The sequence below is a fragment of the Lissotriton vulgaris genome, chromosome 3_1, assembly GCF_964263255.1.
Source record: "Lissotriton vulgaris chromosome 3_1, aLisVul1.2, whole genome shotgun sequence".
NCBI lineage: Eukaryota > Metazoa > Chordata > Amphibia > Caudata > Salamandridae > Lissotriton > Lissotriton vulgaris.
In genome coordinates, this window is record NC_141689.1 from 2,079,921,141 (window position 1) to 2,079,936,357 (window position 15,217).

Genomic DNA, 15,217 nt, shown 5'->3' on the forward strand with positions numbered 1-15,217 from the left:
TAAAATTTGTTATGACATTTTTTTTATGGAATGGAAAAAAGTCCTGCATCTCACGAGGTAGACTTAAACTTCCCAAATAAAATGAGGGAGCTAACTTTCCTGATTTCATGCGCTATAATAAATCTTTTAGTATTAAATAAATTCAATGTCTTTTACTGTCTACATCTGTCAAAATACAAAAGTTATGCTACTCTATAGAACTCAAAATCATTTTTCCATTTACATATTTACACATACTTTTTATGTTCACTTCACCCACATTTTGGATGCCATCTACTTTAACCCCTTCCCTGCTCATGACGAGCTCAGCTCGTCATGAGGCACACTGGAGCTGTGCTTATGACGAGCTGAGCTTGTCATGAATAGAGAAGAATAGCAATTTCCAGCACAGGATGGGAATTGCCTTAGCAGCCAAGGTGTTAATACATACCTGTACTTTATTCAAGCTCTTTATGGTTTATATGATGTAAAAGTCCTATTTGATGTAATAAAAGTATATCTAAAAAATTACACTTTATATTCTGGAAGAATTGGTCAGATGAGGGTCTATTAACAGTCTCATAGTTAGTGCAAAATAATATGTTGCTCCCCTTTCTCTGCAAAATTTGATACACCAGATATACTTTACAGCACTACATTCTATATTATCTTCTACTAATAACATTTGGGCGAACACCAGTTTGCTTCCTTATAACACTGTGTCAGCAAAAGCTTTAATTATATATGAACTACTTAGTTCTCTAGGCTCTGCAAGACTAAAATTCAATATTGAATGTCTATCCGAAACAGAATTGGGCTGCTCATGGACTATAGATGTTTTGGACAAAATATAGTTAAAATCACATTCTACTGCCCGTTCTGCCACTTTGTTACAGACTCTCGTTCACTTTTTTATTCAGATGTATTATACTCCTGACAAATTATCCAAATTTGTCCGAGCATATCAACAGAATATTTGGAGATGCGATAGCCTTGATGGGTTATACATACATATGTTTTCTATTTGCTCCAAACCTATTGATTTTTGGAAAGAAGTATGCTTAAAAAATAATGCTTTTACTGGGATCTTATCAATCTTTTCTTTACAAAATCTGTTTGGGTGGTGTACATTTTATCTGGTCACAAAATGTATTGCTTGCAAAATTGGTTGATTTATTAATTGCATTTGCCTTACAGGTTTTAACTTCCAATTGTATAACAAAAGAAAATATATAAAGTCAACTATGGTGGAATCTAATCTGCAAAAATCATAGATTAGATACATATAGTTTGTACTCAGTGTCATTATCCATAGAACAAGAACAATCATAGTTACCAATGACCAATTATATATCAAAACAAAACTCTTAATTTAGTTATTAGTTCTTCTTGGTTTATATATATATTGTATTAATAGTTAATTGTTATTATTATTGAATTATACCTTTTTCACATTATTGCCACTTTTATCGTTTATTTCTCTTTTCCCTCCTTTTTAATTCCTTCTCACTTTTTTGTTTCCTCCCTTTTCAATCTAAGACTATATATTTCTCTATTTCAGATATATTGATGACCAAATCACTTAGACATAATTAATGCTACTACATTGATTTCATATTGGTCTTTGTGCACAGGTTCAATATGGCGCTAGTTGTATTATATGATTTATTAAAGAAATTGAACTTAAAAAATATGTGTTGTTTAGGCTCCTAAATTGCAGTGGAATTTAGATGCCTAAAATAGGGAGTGGCTCTGGAGACAAAATTCTAATTTGGGGGAGTTCTGAAAATTGTTGTACTATTGCTTGTCAGTAGCTAATTAAGATTGCAATATATTAATTAAATTAAATGTCAGGTGCTATGATTTCAAATGTACATACTTTAAAAATATACTAGAGAGTAAATTATTTTAAAATTTGAACAATCAAAATGTAAAAGGATTTATGTAACATTCATTATAGTTTACTACATTAGTTGTAATCACCTCTGTTTATGTTTATCACAGTAAGTTTATTGTTTTCATAATGCCAATGTCAATGTATGCTGCCACATCCGTATACAAATACCCACTCACAATCAAACCAGCCCAAGATGTGCCCCTAAGCGATTTGTGTTACAGCACCAGACACAGAAGCAGCTGCACTCCTTTTTACCATGCCAATGTGCCCAACGGGTGCAAGAAACAAGCACAAACATCAATTTTGCTTTTAAAGCACTTACATAATATGGCCTCTGGATTTGTCTTTGCTTTACCCTTGATGTTTTCCAATCCTATTTCTCCCTTCTGGCTCAGGACACTTTAGAGTGACCGTTTCCACCATGATCTTTATTCTCAGACTCTACTGTTAGACCTGGCATCCTTGGCGTAGTTTCCTGTCTCTTTGCGTGCACCTCCTGTATTTTTGACTGTGTGCTGGACTTCATTGTTGCCGGTTTATGTACTCTGGCCACTTTACCACTGCTGATCAGTGCTAAAGTGCAAGTGCCCTGTGTGAATTGTGATTCGGATTGGTTATCCATGATTTGCATTGTTTTATTTACTGTTAAGTCCCTGGTAAAGTGCACTATGTGTGCCCAGGGCCTGTAAATCAAATGCTACTAGTGGGCCTACAGGACTGGTTGTGCCACCCACATGAGTAGCCCAGTAAACATGTCTCAGGCCTCCCATTGCAATATCTGTGACTGCGGTTTTAAACTGCCATGCCACCTGGCAAGTGCGAACACCTGCGAGGCCCTAAATTTCCCTTTTAGTGCATTTAAGGCACCCCTACGGTAGGCCCAAGGTACCTCCATGGGCAGGGTGCAGTGTGTGTGAAAGGTAGTACATGAACTGGTGTGTTTTGCATGTCCTGATAGTGAAATACTGCCAATTTTGTTTTTCACTATTGTAAGGACTAGCTCTCCCATAGGATATCATTGGAGCTGCCTTGTACCCTTTTACAAGTGTAACTTTCATTTGGAAACAGCTAGAGATTTGGAGTTTGGGCTCTCTGAGCTCAGAACTTAATAACATATCTTTTAGTAACGGTGGTTTGTAAATTGTGTGTTTGAAAATGCCACTTTGAGAAAGTGGGCATTTTCTTGTTCAACCATCCTTGTGCCGCTGCCTGCCTGCAAAATCAACGTCTAGTTTAGACTGACAGGGGCCTGTTTATGCATTCAGTCAAGACAGTCACAAAAAAGGGAGTTGAGGTGCTCCCTGCATATCCTGATGGTCCATTACCATGCTGAAGGGTCTTCCTGAGCTAGATTGGTAGGAGAAGCTACCACCTGCACCTGAATAGGACTTTACCCGGCCTCTCCCAGTGCTGTCTCCACCCCCCAGAAGTGTGTCTGGAGCAAAGACGAGGCAGGACAAGAACTTGTGCACTACAAAGTAAATCCTTTGAAGTATCCCTACTTCAAAGGCCAAAAGAAGTACAGATATTCGACCTAACACTTCAAACTTTAGAACACTTCTGGAGTAAGAGGACCCTGCCAAGAAGAATAGCTGAAGAGCTTCTAGGAGGAGTACTGCCCCTTTGCTGTGTGTTGCTTTGTTGGGTTGGTCTGCAGTTGCTGTTTCTATCTGTGGGCAGTGGAAAGGACTGGTATCTTGCTTTGCTGTATCCTGCTTAAGAAGTCTCTCCGAACAGAGAAATCAACAGTAAACAACAACCAAAAAGACCATAAAGCAGGCCCAAAAACAGCCAGAAAGCCTGCCCACACACTGACCTGTTAGACCAGCCCATCGGGAACTGCTTGGTTGCCCTATAGGCCAGTCTGACCCTGCATGCTGCATATTCTCAGTGGCTTAATCAGAAACAGGCTTAATTAGCTGCAGCGGCAAAGTATCAGTTCAGCGAGACCAGAAAGGCCAAAGAAGGAGTGTGTCAACCTGTACAGGCCAGGCATGTGGCTTGAAAGACAGAGCAAAAAGGCACAGGTGTTGGCTCTGAGGCACGTGCAGTTATTTAAATAAGCAGTCCTAGCAAAAAGCCATAAGAATGAGAGCGAAAACACACAGAGGTAGCAAAAAAGCTGTAGCTTTCCACTAAAATCAGTAGGGTGGAAAGTATGTATTAACTTACCTATGTCTGCAATAAGACTGCCAGGCTTCTGATCCAAAAGAAATTGACGAACTTTAGGCCAGGCCTTGCTCTGGAGGTCACTGAAATAGGAAGCTGTGCTTTCATACACTCTGTGCACGTGCTGCTTTTCTAGCTCGTTAGCCTCATGTTCCATGCTGGGAAGAAAAAAATAATTGGGATTAACATTCGATTTGGCTATTAAAAGCTGATGTGCTCTATGCAGAGAATGCATGCTTTTTAGCGTGTCGTGTACTAATCTTCAACAGTTAGCTAAAGAGATGTTAAAAATAACTGCAAGAATAATCTACCAGTTATATCTCTTGAGTGAACTTAGCATCGTGCCACTAAGTGAGCAAAGTTGAACTATTGCACAGTGTCCGTGAAAGTAAATGATTTTCAAGCAAGCGGCAGCCATAATGATCTAAGATGGTACTATTAATATTCTTAGAATAGACAAGTTCAAGAAGGAAACATTGAGGTGAATATTAGAATGGAGATGAGGAATAATTTTCTCAAGAGATCTTTTTCTGCAAGCATGACTGTTTGACTTATCAACCTTGGGTCAAACTCACAAAGGTAATTTTCCAAACTGCTCTAGTACAAAAACATTTTGCACATGCCTTAACTCACAAACCAAACTAGCACATGTGGCGCTACCGACATAGCTGCCGACTTTGGAACTGGTGCACCAGGTTTGAGTCCCAGTGTCAGCTTAACATCCAGTGATTCTGGACATATCGCCAAAACTCCTCATGTATAAAGGAAAACATTAATCTGACCTTGTTTAATGTAAATGGTGCTCATTTAAAGTGCACCACTGCCCTGTAATCTTGTGTAATGTAGCTGGTGTTCATGTAAAACACTCCAATACCTTTTGGTCGAGTATCCACTACATTAAATAGCAAACGCAATTGTAATCCATGCATGCCCATGTATAGCACTGCACATTAGAGCTACTTCGTCCTAATTTCGATTTCAGCAGACAGGTTACTCCGTCACAACAGTGACGGATATATCATCCGTGAAAGATAAATCTCATAGGATATTATGGGAATTGTGATTTCTACTGAAAGGATATCGTTACCATTGTGATGGAGTAACCCGTCCGCCGAAATCTAAATCTGGCCCTTTGACTGAGCAATTGATAACTGGGCACTGAAGCAGAACAAACAAAATGGTAAAGTCCTTTGACATACCCAGGAAACATTCATTACAACGTAGTCATTACATTGCACTGCTTTTACAACGCGACTGCCTTTAAATCATATGCCATTACAACGCATGAAATTACAACGCAATTCACTACAACGCAGGCCATTACAACGCATACCATTACAACGCATGCCATTTCAACGCATTATAAGGTAGGTAATGGAGATTGTTTAGTTTTAGGGTGGGTATGGGTTTTGGGGTAGATGGGAATAGTAATTTTTTACCCCTCCACTATCCAACACTTTACCCACTGTTGGAACCACTGGAGTGGGAAATGTAATGTTTACCCCTACACTATGCAACACTTACCCTACTGTTGCCCTAAAAGTATTATGCATTGTAATGGTATGCGTTGTAATGGTATGCGTTGTAATGGTATGCAATGTGATGGTAGTTTTAAAAAATGCACTGTAATATCATGTGTTGTAAAATCATGCGATGTATGGTAGTTGCAATCTAAATACCGTGTTGTAAAAGCATGTAATTGTTCGCATTATAACGTTATATATTCGACATCCCATCCATACTCATGATACATTACATACATGCCTGACAGGATCGGAGAAAACCCGGGCCTGTCACTAGGCAATCCTAAACATTACTATTCAATACATTAGACAATTCTAGAACCATAAATGGCATAAATCTCTGAACGCTATAGAAGTGCTGGTAACATAACTGCTGCACAGCTTTTGCCTTAGTTAATGCTTGTTTATTTATTTATTATTTAATATAGTGTTTTATAGAGCGCGACCTTGACCCGTTAGGGTATCAGAGCGCTTTACAGAGTCACAGAGTCAAACAATAGGGAGGATAACACAAGAGTACTGTAAATTAGGGGGGAGGGGTGCTGGTTACAAGAGGGATAGGAGTATACAAGGATAGTCAATATTACCATTTTTGAGGACGGACTACGGTTTCTTTACAAATGTTTTATGTAAAACTATTACAAAAACAAAAATTCAAATATAGCTACCAGTGAATGTAAATGTATGTACATGCATGTGAACGCACTGCTAGCCCTCTTTAAATGTTTTTTAAAAGTGTAACAAAAAAAAGTAAAGATGGTCAATTGTTCACATGCACTGGCAGCTACGTCTGGAAAGGTTTTTAAAATGTAGAACTAGAAACATTAAAAGATGGCCCCTGTGAGTGAGCACACATAGGCTGCCATCTCTGAATGGTTTCAAAGCCGATTCAATGATGTGCTGATTGCAGTGCTCAGGCAGGATGCCCATGACAATGTCTGGGCAGCTGCCAGGCCGTTGCAAAGCAAAAAACAAAGGTAAAATAAAATATATTTATTATTATTTTTTTTTTTTTAAGAAAACAGTGGCCTCCCAGTGCCTGGTACTAATGTGGGCTATTTTCTGTGTGACTGAAAATATTGCACTTGAGCAGTATGCCAACATTATCACAGAATCGAAAGAATGGCTGAAGAAGGTAGACTATTGCCCCCTCTCAAAAGTCAAGCTTAGGTTGTTTAACGGGTAGCAACGTAAGCACAATAAACACTTAAATAGTTCACGTCCACACTTAAATAGCTCACAATAAATTAGATGCTCCAGTCAGTACAATTTAATCAACTGAATAGAACTTTTATATTCTTAAGTTCAGTAGGGCAGTAGAATGCAATTAATAGCAGTTAAATGCTAATTCATCCAGAGTGGTGAGCAGAGCTTCACTATAGGTTTAAGTTTAAGTTTAAATTTAAGTTTAACATTTGTATAGCGCCCTAATCACCCAGAGGGTCTCAAGGCGCTTGAGGGAGGGGGTACACTACTTATCGAATATCCAAGTTTTTAGTTGTTTTCTGAATGAGAGGTGGTTCTGTGTAAGGCAGAGGTGGGTGGGGAGAGAGTTCTAGGTTTTGGCCACTAAGTAGGAGAAGGATCTTCCCCTCATGGTGGATCTATGGATGCTTGGAATTGTGGCGAGGGCTTGATTGGACGATCGTAGGTGGCGGGTGGGGGTGTAAAAGGACAGGCGCATGTTGAGGCATTCGGGTCCTAGGTCGTAGAGGGCTTTGTGTGCGTGGGTGAGGAGATGGAACGTTATTCTCTTGTTGACTGGGAGCCAGTGGAGGTCTTTCAGGTGACCGGAAATGTGAGCTTGGCAGGGGATGTCTAGTATGAGTCTGGCTGAGGCGTTTTGGATGGGTTGACGTTTTTTCTATAGTTTGGCTGTGGTTCCGGTGTAAAGGGTGTTTCCGTAGTCCAGTCGATTTGTGACCAGTGCGTGGGTAACCGTCTTTCTTGTTTCGGTGGGGATCCAGCAGAAGATTTTTTTGAGCATACATAGGATGTTGAAGCATGATGATGAGACGGCGTTGACTTGTCTGGTCATCGAGAGGGAGGAGTCCAGGATGAAGCCCAGGTTATGTGCGTGGTCCGTAGGTATGGGTGCGTTTCCCAGGGCCGGTGGCCACCATGAGTCGTCCCAGGCAGAGGGGGATGAACCTAAGATGAGGACTTCCGTTTTGTCCGAGTTCAGTTTTAAACAGCTGTTCATCATCCACTCGGCTACTTCTTTCATCCCTTCGTGTAGGTTGGTTTTGGCGGTGTCGTCTGCGTAGGAGATGATGTTGAGGTTGTGTTGGCGCGCGATGGATGCGAGGGGACTCATGTATACGTTGAAGAGGGTGGGACTGAGTGATGATCCTTGTGGTACGCCGCAGATGACTTCGGTGGCCTCTGATCTAAAAGGGGGGAAGCGGACTCTCTGAGTTCTTCCGGCGAGGAATGAGATGATCCAGTCCAATGCTTTTCCTTGTATTCCGACGTTGCTGAGGCGTTGTATAAGGGTGCTATGACAGACTGTGTCGAAGGCTGCGGAGAGGTCAAGTAGGATGAAGGCAGCTGTTTCTCCGTTGTCCAGTAGTGTTCAAATGTCGTCTGTTGCTGCGATGAGGGCGGTCTCGGTGCTGTGTTTGGCTCGGAAGCCGGACTGCGAAGGGTCGAGGGATTTGTTGGATTCGAGGATGGCGGCGAGCTGACTGTTGACGGCTTTCTCAATGACTTTGGCAGGGAACGGGAGGAGCGAGATGGGGCGGTAGTTCTTAAGTTCAGTGGGGTCTGCTGTGGGTTTCTTCAGAAGGGGCTGAGTTCGGCATGTTTCCAGCTTTCCGGGAAGGTAGCGGAGATGAGGGAGCAGTTGATGACGCCTCGGAGATGGGGTGCGATAATGGAGTCTGCTTTGTTGAAAATATGGTGGGGACATGGGTCGGTTGGCGATCCTGAGTGGATGGAGTTCATCAGGCGGATGGTGTCTTCAGTGGTGATTGGGTTCCAGGCGTAGAGGTTGTTGGAGGGGGGTTTTGGTTCGGAGGTGGGTGGGGTGGACTGGTCTCCGGACTGGTTTTCAAAGCTGTTATGTATGTCAGCGATTTTGTTGTGGAAGAATGAGGCTAGGGAGTCACAGATGTCTTGGGAGGGAGTGATGTCGTTGGTGCCGGCGATGGGGTTGGTAAATTATTTGACGATGTTGAATAGTTCCTTGCTGTTGTGGGCGTTGTTGTCGAGTCGATCCTTGAATGCTGATTTCTTGGTGGATCGGATCAGTTGGTGGTGTTTGCGGGTGGCGTTCTTGAAGGTGGTCAGGTTGTCAGTGGTTGGGTTTTTTCTCCAGGCTTTCTCGAGGATGCGACAGGACTTCTTGGATTTCTTAAGGTCATCGTTGAACCAGGGGTCTTTTTTGCTACCTTGCTTCATTTGATGCTTTTTCAAGGGTGCTAATTCATCAGCGCTGTGGGTGATCCATTGTGTGAGGTTGGTGGCTGCAAGGTTTGGGTCCGATGATTTTGCAGGAGGGTTTTGGTGTAGCGATGTGAAGAGTTAGTCGGAGGTAATTTTGTTCCAGTTTCTGCGGGGAATTGGTTGTGGGTGGTTGTGGGGCGAAGTCTTTTTCTAGATGAAGTGGACGCAGCTGTGGTCTGTCCAATGGAGAGCTGTGGTGTGATTGAAGGAGATGTGCTTGCTGGAGGTGAAGATTGGGTCAAGCGTGTGCCCGGCATAGTGGGTGGGGGTGTTAACAAGTTGTTTGAGACCAAGATTGGCAAGGTTTTCCAGAAGGGTGGTGGTGTTGCTGTCGTTGTTCTTTTCCAGGCGGAAGTTGAGGGCTCCCAGTAGAATGTAGTCCTTGGAGGGGAGGGCGTGTGGGGTGATGAAGTCAGTGATGTCTTCCCTGAATTGTGTGTGGGGTCCTGGTGGCCTGTAGATGAGTGTGGTCTTGGGGTCGGTGTGGATCTGGAAGTGAAGGTGTTCGGCGGCTGCGAGGTTATCGTCGAAACTGGTCGTGATGCGGATGGTGTTCTTGTGGACGATGGCGATGCCTCCTCCTGTTTGGTTGGTGCGGTCCTTACGGATGATCTTGTAGTCGTCCGGGATGGCTATGGCGATGTCGGGCGCTGATGAGGCGTTCATCCAGGTTTCTGTAAGAAAGGCGACGTCCGGCGATATAGTGTCGAGTAGGTTCCAAAGGTCAATGGCGTGTCTGTGGACCGAGAGGGTTTTGAGCATGATGCACTTCAGGTGGTTGGTGTCGGAGCTCTGTTTGGAGTTAGTGGATTTGGTGAGGGTTTTGATGCAGTTGAACTTGCAGGAGTGGCAGGTGAAGGGTCCATGGGTGTGTCAGGGGGTGGCTTGATGGCAGTTTGGTGGTCAGCCGGGGTTAAGGGCAGAGAAGGATGCGGCGTCGTAAGTTATGCGGGTGGAGTGGGTTTTATGGGGGCCGGGGGTCTGGCGCTGGGCGCGGTCCAGGAGCGGACGGGCGTAGACGGGCTTACCTTTGGCGCACCTTCGGCGCGCATGGGGCGCGTCCGCAGCGCGTGAACGCTGCGCGCAGATGCGTCTATCATATGTGGATAGTGGAGGGGGCGGAGCGAGGGAGGATCAGCTGGGAGGCGGGAGCGGGGAGGAGGGACGGGCCAGGAGTCAACAACAAAATGGCAGCACAAACAAAAAGCAAAACAGGGGCACCACCGGAACAATGCTACGATCTGGGCAGTGGTAGCGGCACACTAAGGCACAAATAATTCTGCAGGCGATGCGAGCAGTGCAACAATGGCAATTAGCCCAATGAGCAAAAGCACAACAATTAGCAGCAAGCGCTACGATACCAGGCAGCAAGCGCTATGATACCAGACAATGTTACAGGCAATGAATTAGCAGCAAGCGCTACAATACCAGGCAGCAAGCGCTACAATATCAGATAATGTTACAGGCAATGAATTAGCAGCAAGCGCTACGATACCAGGCAGCAAGGATGGTCAGGGAGCGTGGGGAGCGACCGCTTCAGAGCAATCCAAGACGGTCACAGCGCTAGTCCAGATGGGATAAGCCTTATCTCTCAGTGGGAGGGAGTAGCAGCTGGGAGGCGGTAGTGGGGAGGAGGGATGGGCCAGGAGTCAACAACAAAATGGCAGCACAAACAAAAAGCGAAACTGGGGCACCACCGGAACAATGCTACGATCTGGGCAGTGGTAGCGGCACACTGTGGCACAAATAATTCTGCAGGCGATGCGAGCAGTGCAACAATAGCAATTAGCCCAATGAGCAATAGCACAACAATTAGCAGCAAGCGCTACGATACCAGGCAGCAAGCGCTACGATACCAGACAATGTAACAGGCAATGAATTAGCAGCAAGCGCTACGAATATATGTAACATGAAAGTCATATTATGCTAAGAGTTATACCCATCATGCCTTTCTGTTGTTTCTGTATGGAAGTTTTGTAAAACCTGTAGGTTGCGATGTTCCTTTCTGATAATGAAGGGCTCACTGGATCCAATTAGTTAATTACTCCACTTCAAGTAACCCTGTTTCATAGTCAACAGCTCTAATATGAGCATCTCATTTCACAAGCAGTCAAAACATGAGCATGGTAGAAAATCACATGCTTAAGACAATCTTGTTCTTTTTGTAATAGCACAACTACCACTGGTCTATCCGGGGCATTGGTTTCCACAATAAGCTATGTGTAAAGTTTAGAAAGTCTTAAAGTAGAAGCTTCAGTAAAGCCCTTTTTTAACTATTGAATTGCCAGCCAAGTATTGATATATCCTTTTATTTCTTCAATGTGTTGGGTTTTATTTTATAAGCAAAATTCTCATTAAATTGGGAAGAAATATTTTTCAGGCATAAAAGACGGTGTTTTTGCCATAGTAGTTTGCTATAGATACCCCAGGATGTCGGTCATCTTTTTGGATCCATAGAACCACTCTGAACTGAGAGATGATACCGCAAGAAATCAATATAATTTCTTTAAAACTATTATTTTTGTGTTTGCACAAGAGATGATTAAGCCATAGGTGGTCCAGGACAAATATTGTATGTGTTTGATGATCCTTCATATAAGCCAATTTACAATTGTAGCAGTGGACAAGTTTCCCGCACCCCATAATATTTTCCCTCGGTTTCTCATAAGGTGCTCTCTTCGATGAACCCAACTATAAATGGCCTCAAAAAGGGATTGGGCAAAAGCTCAAAGATCCATATTCCATAATGCAATGGATGAAACGCTCCATTCATTCAATTCAACCTTTCTAATCTCATATTATGAACAGTGGCAGAATCATCTTCATAGTAAAAAATTAGCAAAAATAACCAAGTTCAATACTTTGTATATTTAATACAATATTGCTTATTCTCAAAATCTTATGGTGATACAAAAATGATCAGCCTAGCCATCATGTTTCGTTCCTACATTCAGAACTTCTTCAGGGATTTGAAATACCTATTTTACAATATTTCTATTGCATATACAGTAAAATTCTAAAACAAGTGTTAGAAATAGGATCTCTGGTTGGCTAAGGCTTGCGCCAAAGCCAGGCAGAGATCACCACTCTAGTCAGGGCAAGGGAGATACATGCCAAAGATAACTCTTGCTCACCCCCTTGGTAGCTTTGCACGAGCAGTCAGGCTTATCCTGGAGGCAATGTGTAAAGCATTTGTGCACGAACACAACAGCAACAACATCCCAGGCACCCCTCAAAAGGAACTCCACACAAGGTTATATCAAAAATAGCCTTTGTATTCTCAAAAACACATTAGAATAGCAAACACATAATGTACACTGTGCCAACTGGCACGGGCAATATTTACAAGGGATTATGTACACCTGACAGGGCCACATGGACCACTGTCAGAACCATCACAAAGTGAACTTAGTAAAAGTAAAATAGATCATAAAACGCACAACCAGTAAACACTGATAATCACTGTACTTTGCATCAGTCTGTGACATAAACTTCATTATGCACAGTATCACACAAGTCTAAATACATTAGACCCTAACCAACTAAGTATAAATCACAATAGGGGCGTAAATCACACAGTGAAACATACTCTCACTAACACAGACCTTAATATGCAAAACAACCTCATAATCATAAACCATATTTAGAGGTGTCAAACAGGGTGCGTAAAACATACTAAATGCATTACATTTCCTAGCACCACATCACATTAGCACATAAATCACATTAGCACATAAATCACATTAGGGTCTGGCGCCCTATAAATGTAACAATAGCCCTGGCCAACTGGCCATCTCAAAACGGGGGCCCAAATGCACTATGTCCCAAGAGTCAGGGCGGCTGCCTAGGCAGCGGAGGTCAAAGGTGTGCCACGATGCAAACCTAAACGTTGCAGCTGGCACTAAGTGCTGCGCAGCTGTGCAAGTAAAGATGGGGCGAAGGAATGCGTCTCACTCCTGGATTAACCATGTCCCCAGCTGGCATTAATTGCTGCACAGCTGTAAAAGTTAAAATGCTGCATGGGCTCTCAATGGCCCTTGAAATAAATGTGCCCAACGGTGGAGCCATCTGCCTCTGAAAGTAAACCTGGCCCCCCTGGAGCGCACAGGCTCCTGAAATAACTATGCGCCCCTAGAGAAAATAACTTGCCCCCAAACAATAGAGCATGGACCCCTCTAGGCCCGGGTAAACAAGTATGGCCAAACATTGGAGCCACCTGGCTCCATAACAAATACTGCGGGTGTTGGAGCCATCTGGCTCTGAGGATCAAGCTGCCCATCACTAGGGCCACACGGGCTCTTAAACCAAAAGATGCCCCGCTGTCGGAGTAGCCCACCACTACAAGCCCGTTTACCAAATGGGCACAGTGTGCCTATCTCTGGCCTCTCCCAAAGGGAACTGGAGGGCATGGGCCGATGGGACCTCTGGACCCCACGGGAGCCCTTTAAACAGTTACTGCCACGTTGGAGCAGCCTGCTGCACGAACGGGCCGCTCTGACCGGGTGCCTCTATCTGGCGTCCTCCCCACTCCAGGCAGCTCTACTCACCAGGCTGTTCTCCGGAGGCGGCGGGGGATGCTGTCTCTCCTTCGCGGTCTGCCGGGGCTCTCCATCGTTCATGGGAACCTCGACGGGCTTCGTTTTTCCGAGGCGCAGGGCTTCCCTTCATCTCTGGGAGCCCCGCGCTGCCATCGGTCATCTAAACGGCGTGGCATGGCTTCCCCCCAGGCCGGGGAAAGCAGAAGTCGAACACCCTAGGCTCTGCCCGCAGTCAGGCGGCATGGGCCTAACTTCCTCTTTTCCACGAGTGCTGTGGCGGTGAACTTCTCGAGGTCGGCAAAATGAGGGGTGGGCTTCCTCATAATTGAACACATTAAGCAGGGTGGGCTCCTGCTGAATAAAAGCAAAAATAAGTGGAATAAGCGTGGCGGGCACCCTCAAAAGCCCACAAGGAGGGGGAATCCCTACGAGGGGGATTCCCTAGGCACGTGCCGCAGAACCGCACTGCTCAGACCCCAAGCTCTAGGGCAATATCAAACCTTAGCAAAATCAAGACTAAAGTAACAGGTCCAAGAAGTCCATCAGGAATCATGGGGCAGGGCGGGGCCCAGGGAGGCAAGCCTTCCCCTGAGCCCCAGCAGCAGCACGCCCCTGGTAGATTCAATCCAGAACAAGAACATTTACTTGGGATCACAGCCCCTTATTTATACAGCTAAATCCTTTGTCTACAACTGTAGGGCAAGGGGAGAACCAGATACAACTGGGTTTTGGAGCACGTTGTTTTGCTCAGCTCCCCTCTCTATTCACAGGACAGGTCAGGGACATCAGACGCACCACAGGAGGTGGAGCCAGCATTGTGGAGCGAAGGCCCAGCCCTATTCAAGTCCCAGGTGCAACTTCTCCCTCCCATCTACATGCAGATGTCCCTATTCATCAACGGGCAGACCCATCCTGGCTCCTGGAGCCAAGCACACCAGCCAGCCCCTGTCAATCACAAGCCAAACATGTAATTCACATCAGGCAGGCAGACACTGCACACAGAAATGGCAACTTCTAAAAGTGGCACTTCTCCACTAGTCACAATGAAACTGCGCACGTCATCACGCAGCATTTAATCTCGCGAGTTCGCACATATCAAACTCACCCCTGCACTCCCCTCATATTAGGAATTAGCATGGACATTCATATCCCCCATGCATTCCTATGAGAGGGCAGGCCAATCTCACCACACGCACTCAGAGAGCGCACGCACTTTACACTGGGCCACAGTTTTAAAGTGCGCATAAGCCGAAAATCACTACCATCAGGTCACCTTAAAAGGTAAAAAGTTCAGGGGTGAACCTGCCAAAAGGGCCAAGTCAAACAACAAGCTGTAAACATTTGTAGATACATATGCACCTACAATTTCTGGCATACCATATTAGAAACGTTTTAATGCACAACCAAATAGGCATTCATGTAGTAATGTCAGTAAAGATGGTTGCCAAAGTTACCTTTGGAATCTCGAATATTGTTATCAATTTCCATTATACATGTGGGGCAAGAGAATATAAACTCTACAAATGAAATTGAATCATTAGTTAAAGTGCATTTATGGAAAGTCATAAGTAACCCAGAAACCAAAACGCTAGTGTTAACGATTGTTATTCATGCAACTTATCAACTCTTAGTTGTTATCAATTTTCAGTTTGATTGTTCATTTT

The 15,217-nt window shown here is 44.1% G+C and overlaps 1 protein-coding gene across 2 annotated transcripts in view; it reads right to left on the minus strand.

The window, feature by feature from the left end:
• TRMT9B (tRNA methyltransferase 9B (putative)) overlaps positions 1 to 15,217 on the minus strand; it is a 178,162-nt gene that overhangs the window by 45,645 nt on the left and 117,300 nt on the right. For both annotated transcript variants that reach the window (XM_086963344.1, XM_086963345.1), the window contains exon 2: positions 4,049 to 4,203. In XM_086963344.1, the coding sequence (XP_086819470.1) occupies positions 4,049 to 4,203 (155 nt within the window). The remainder of the gene's footprint in view (positions 1 to 4,048; positions 4,204 to 15,217) is intronic.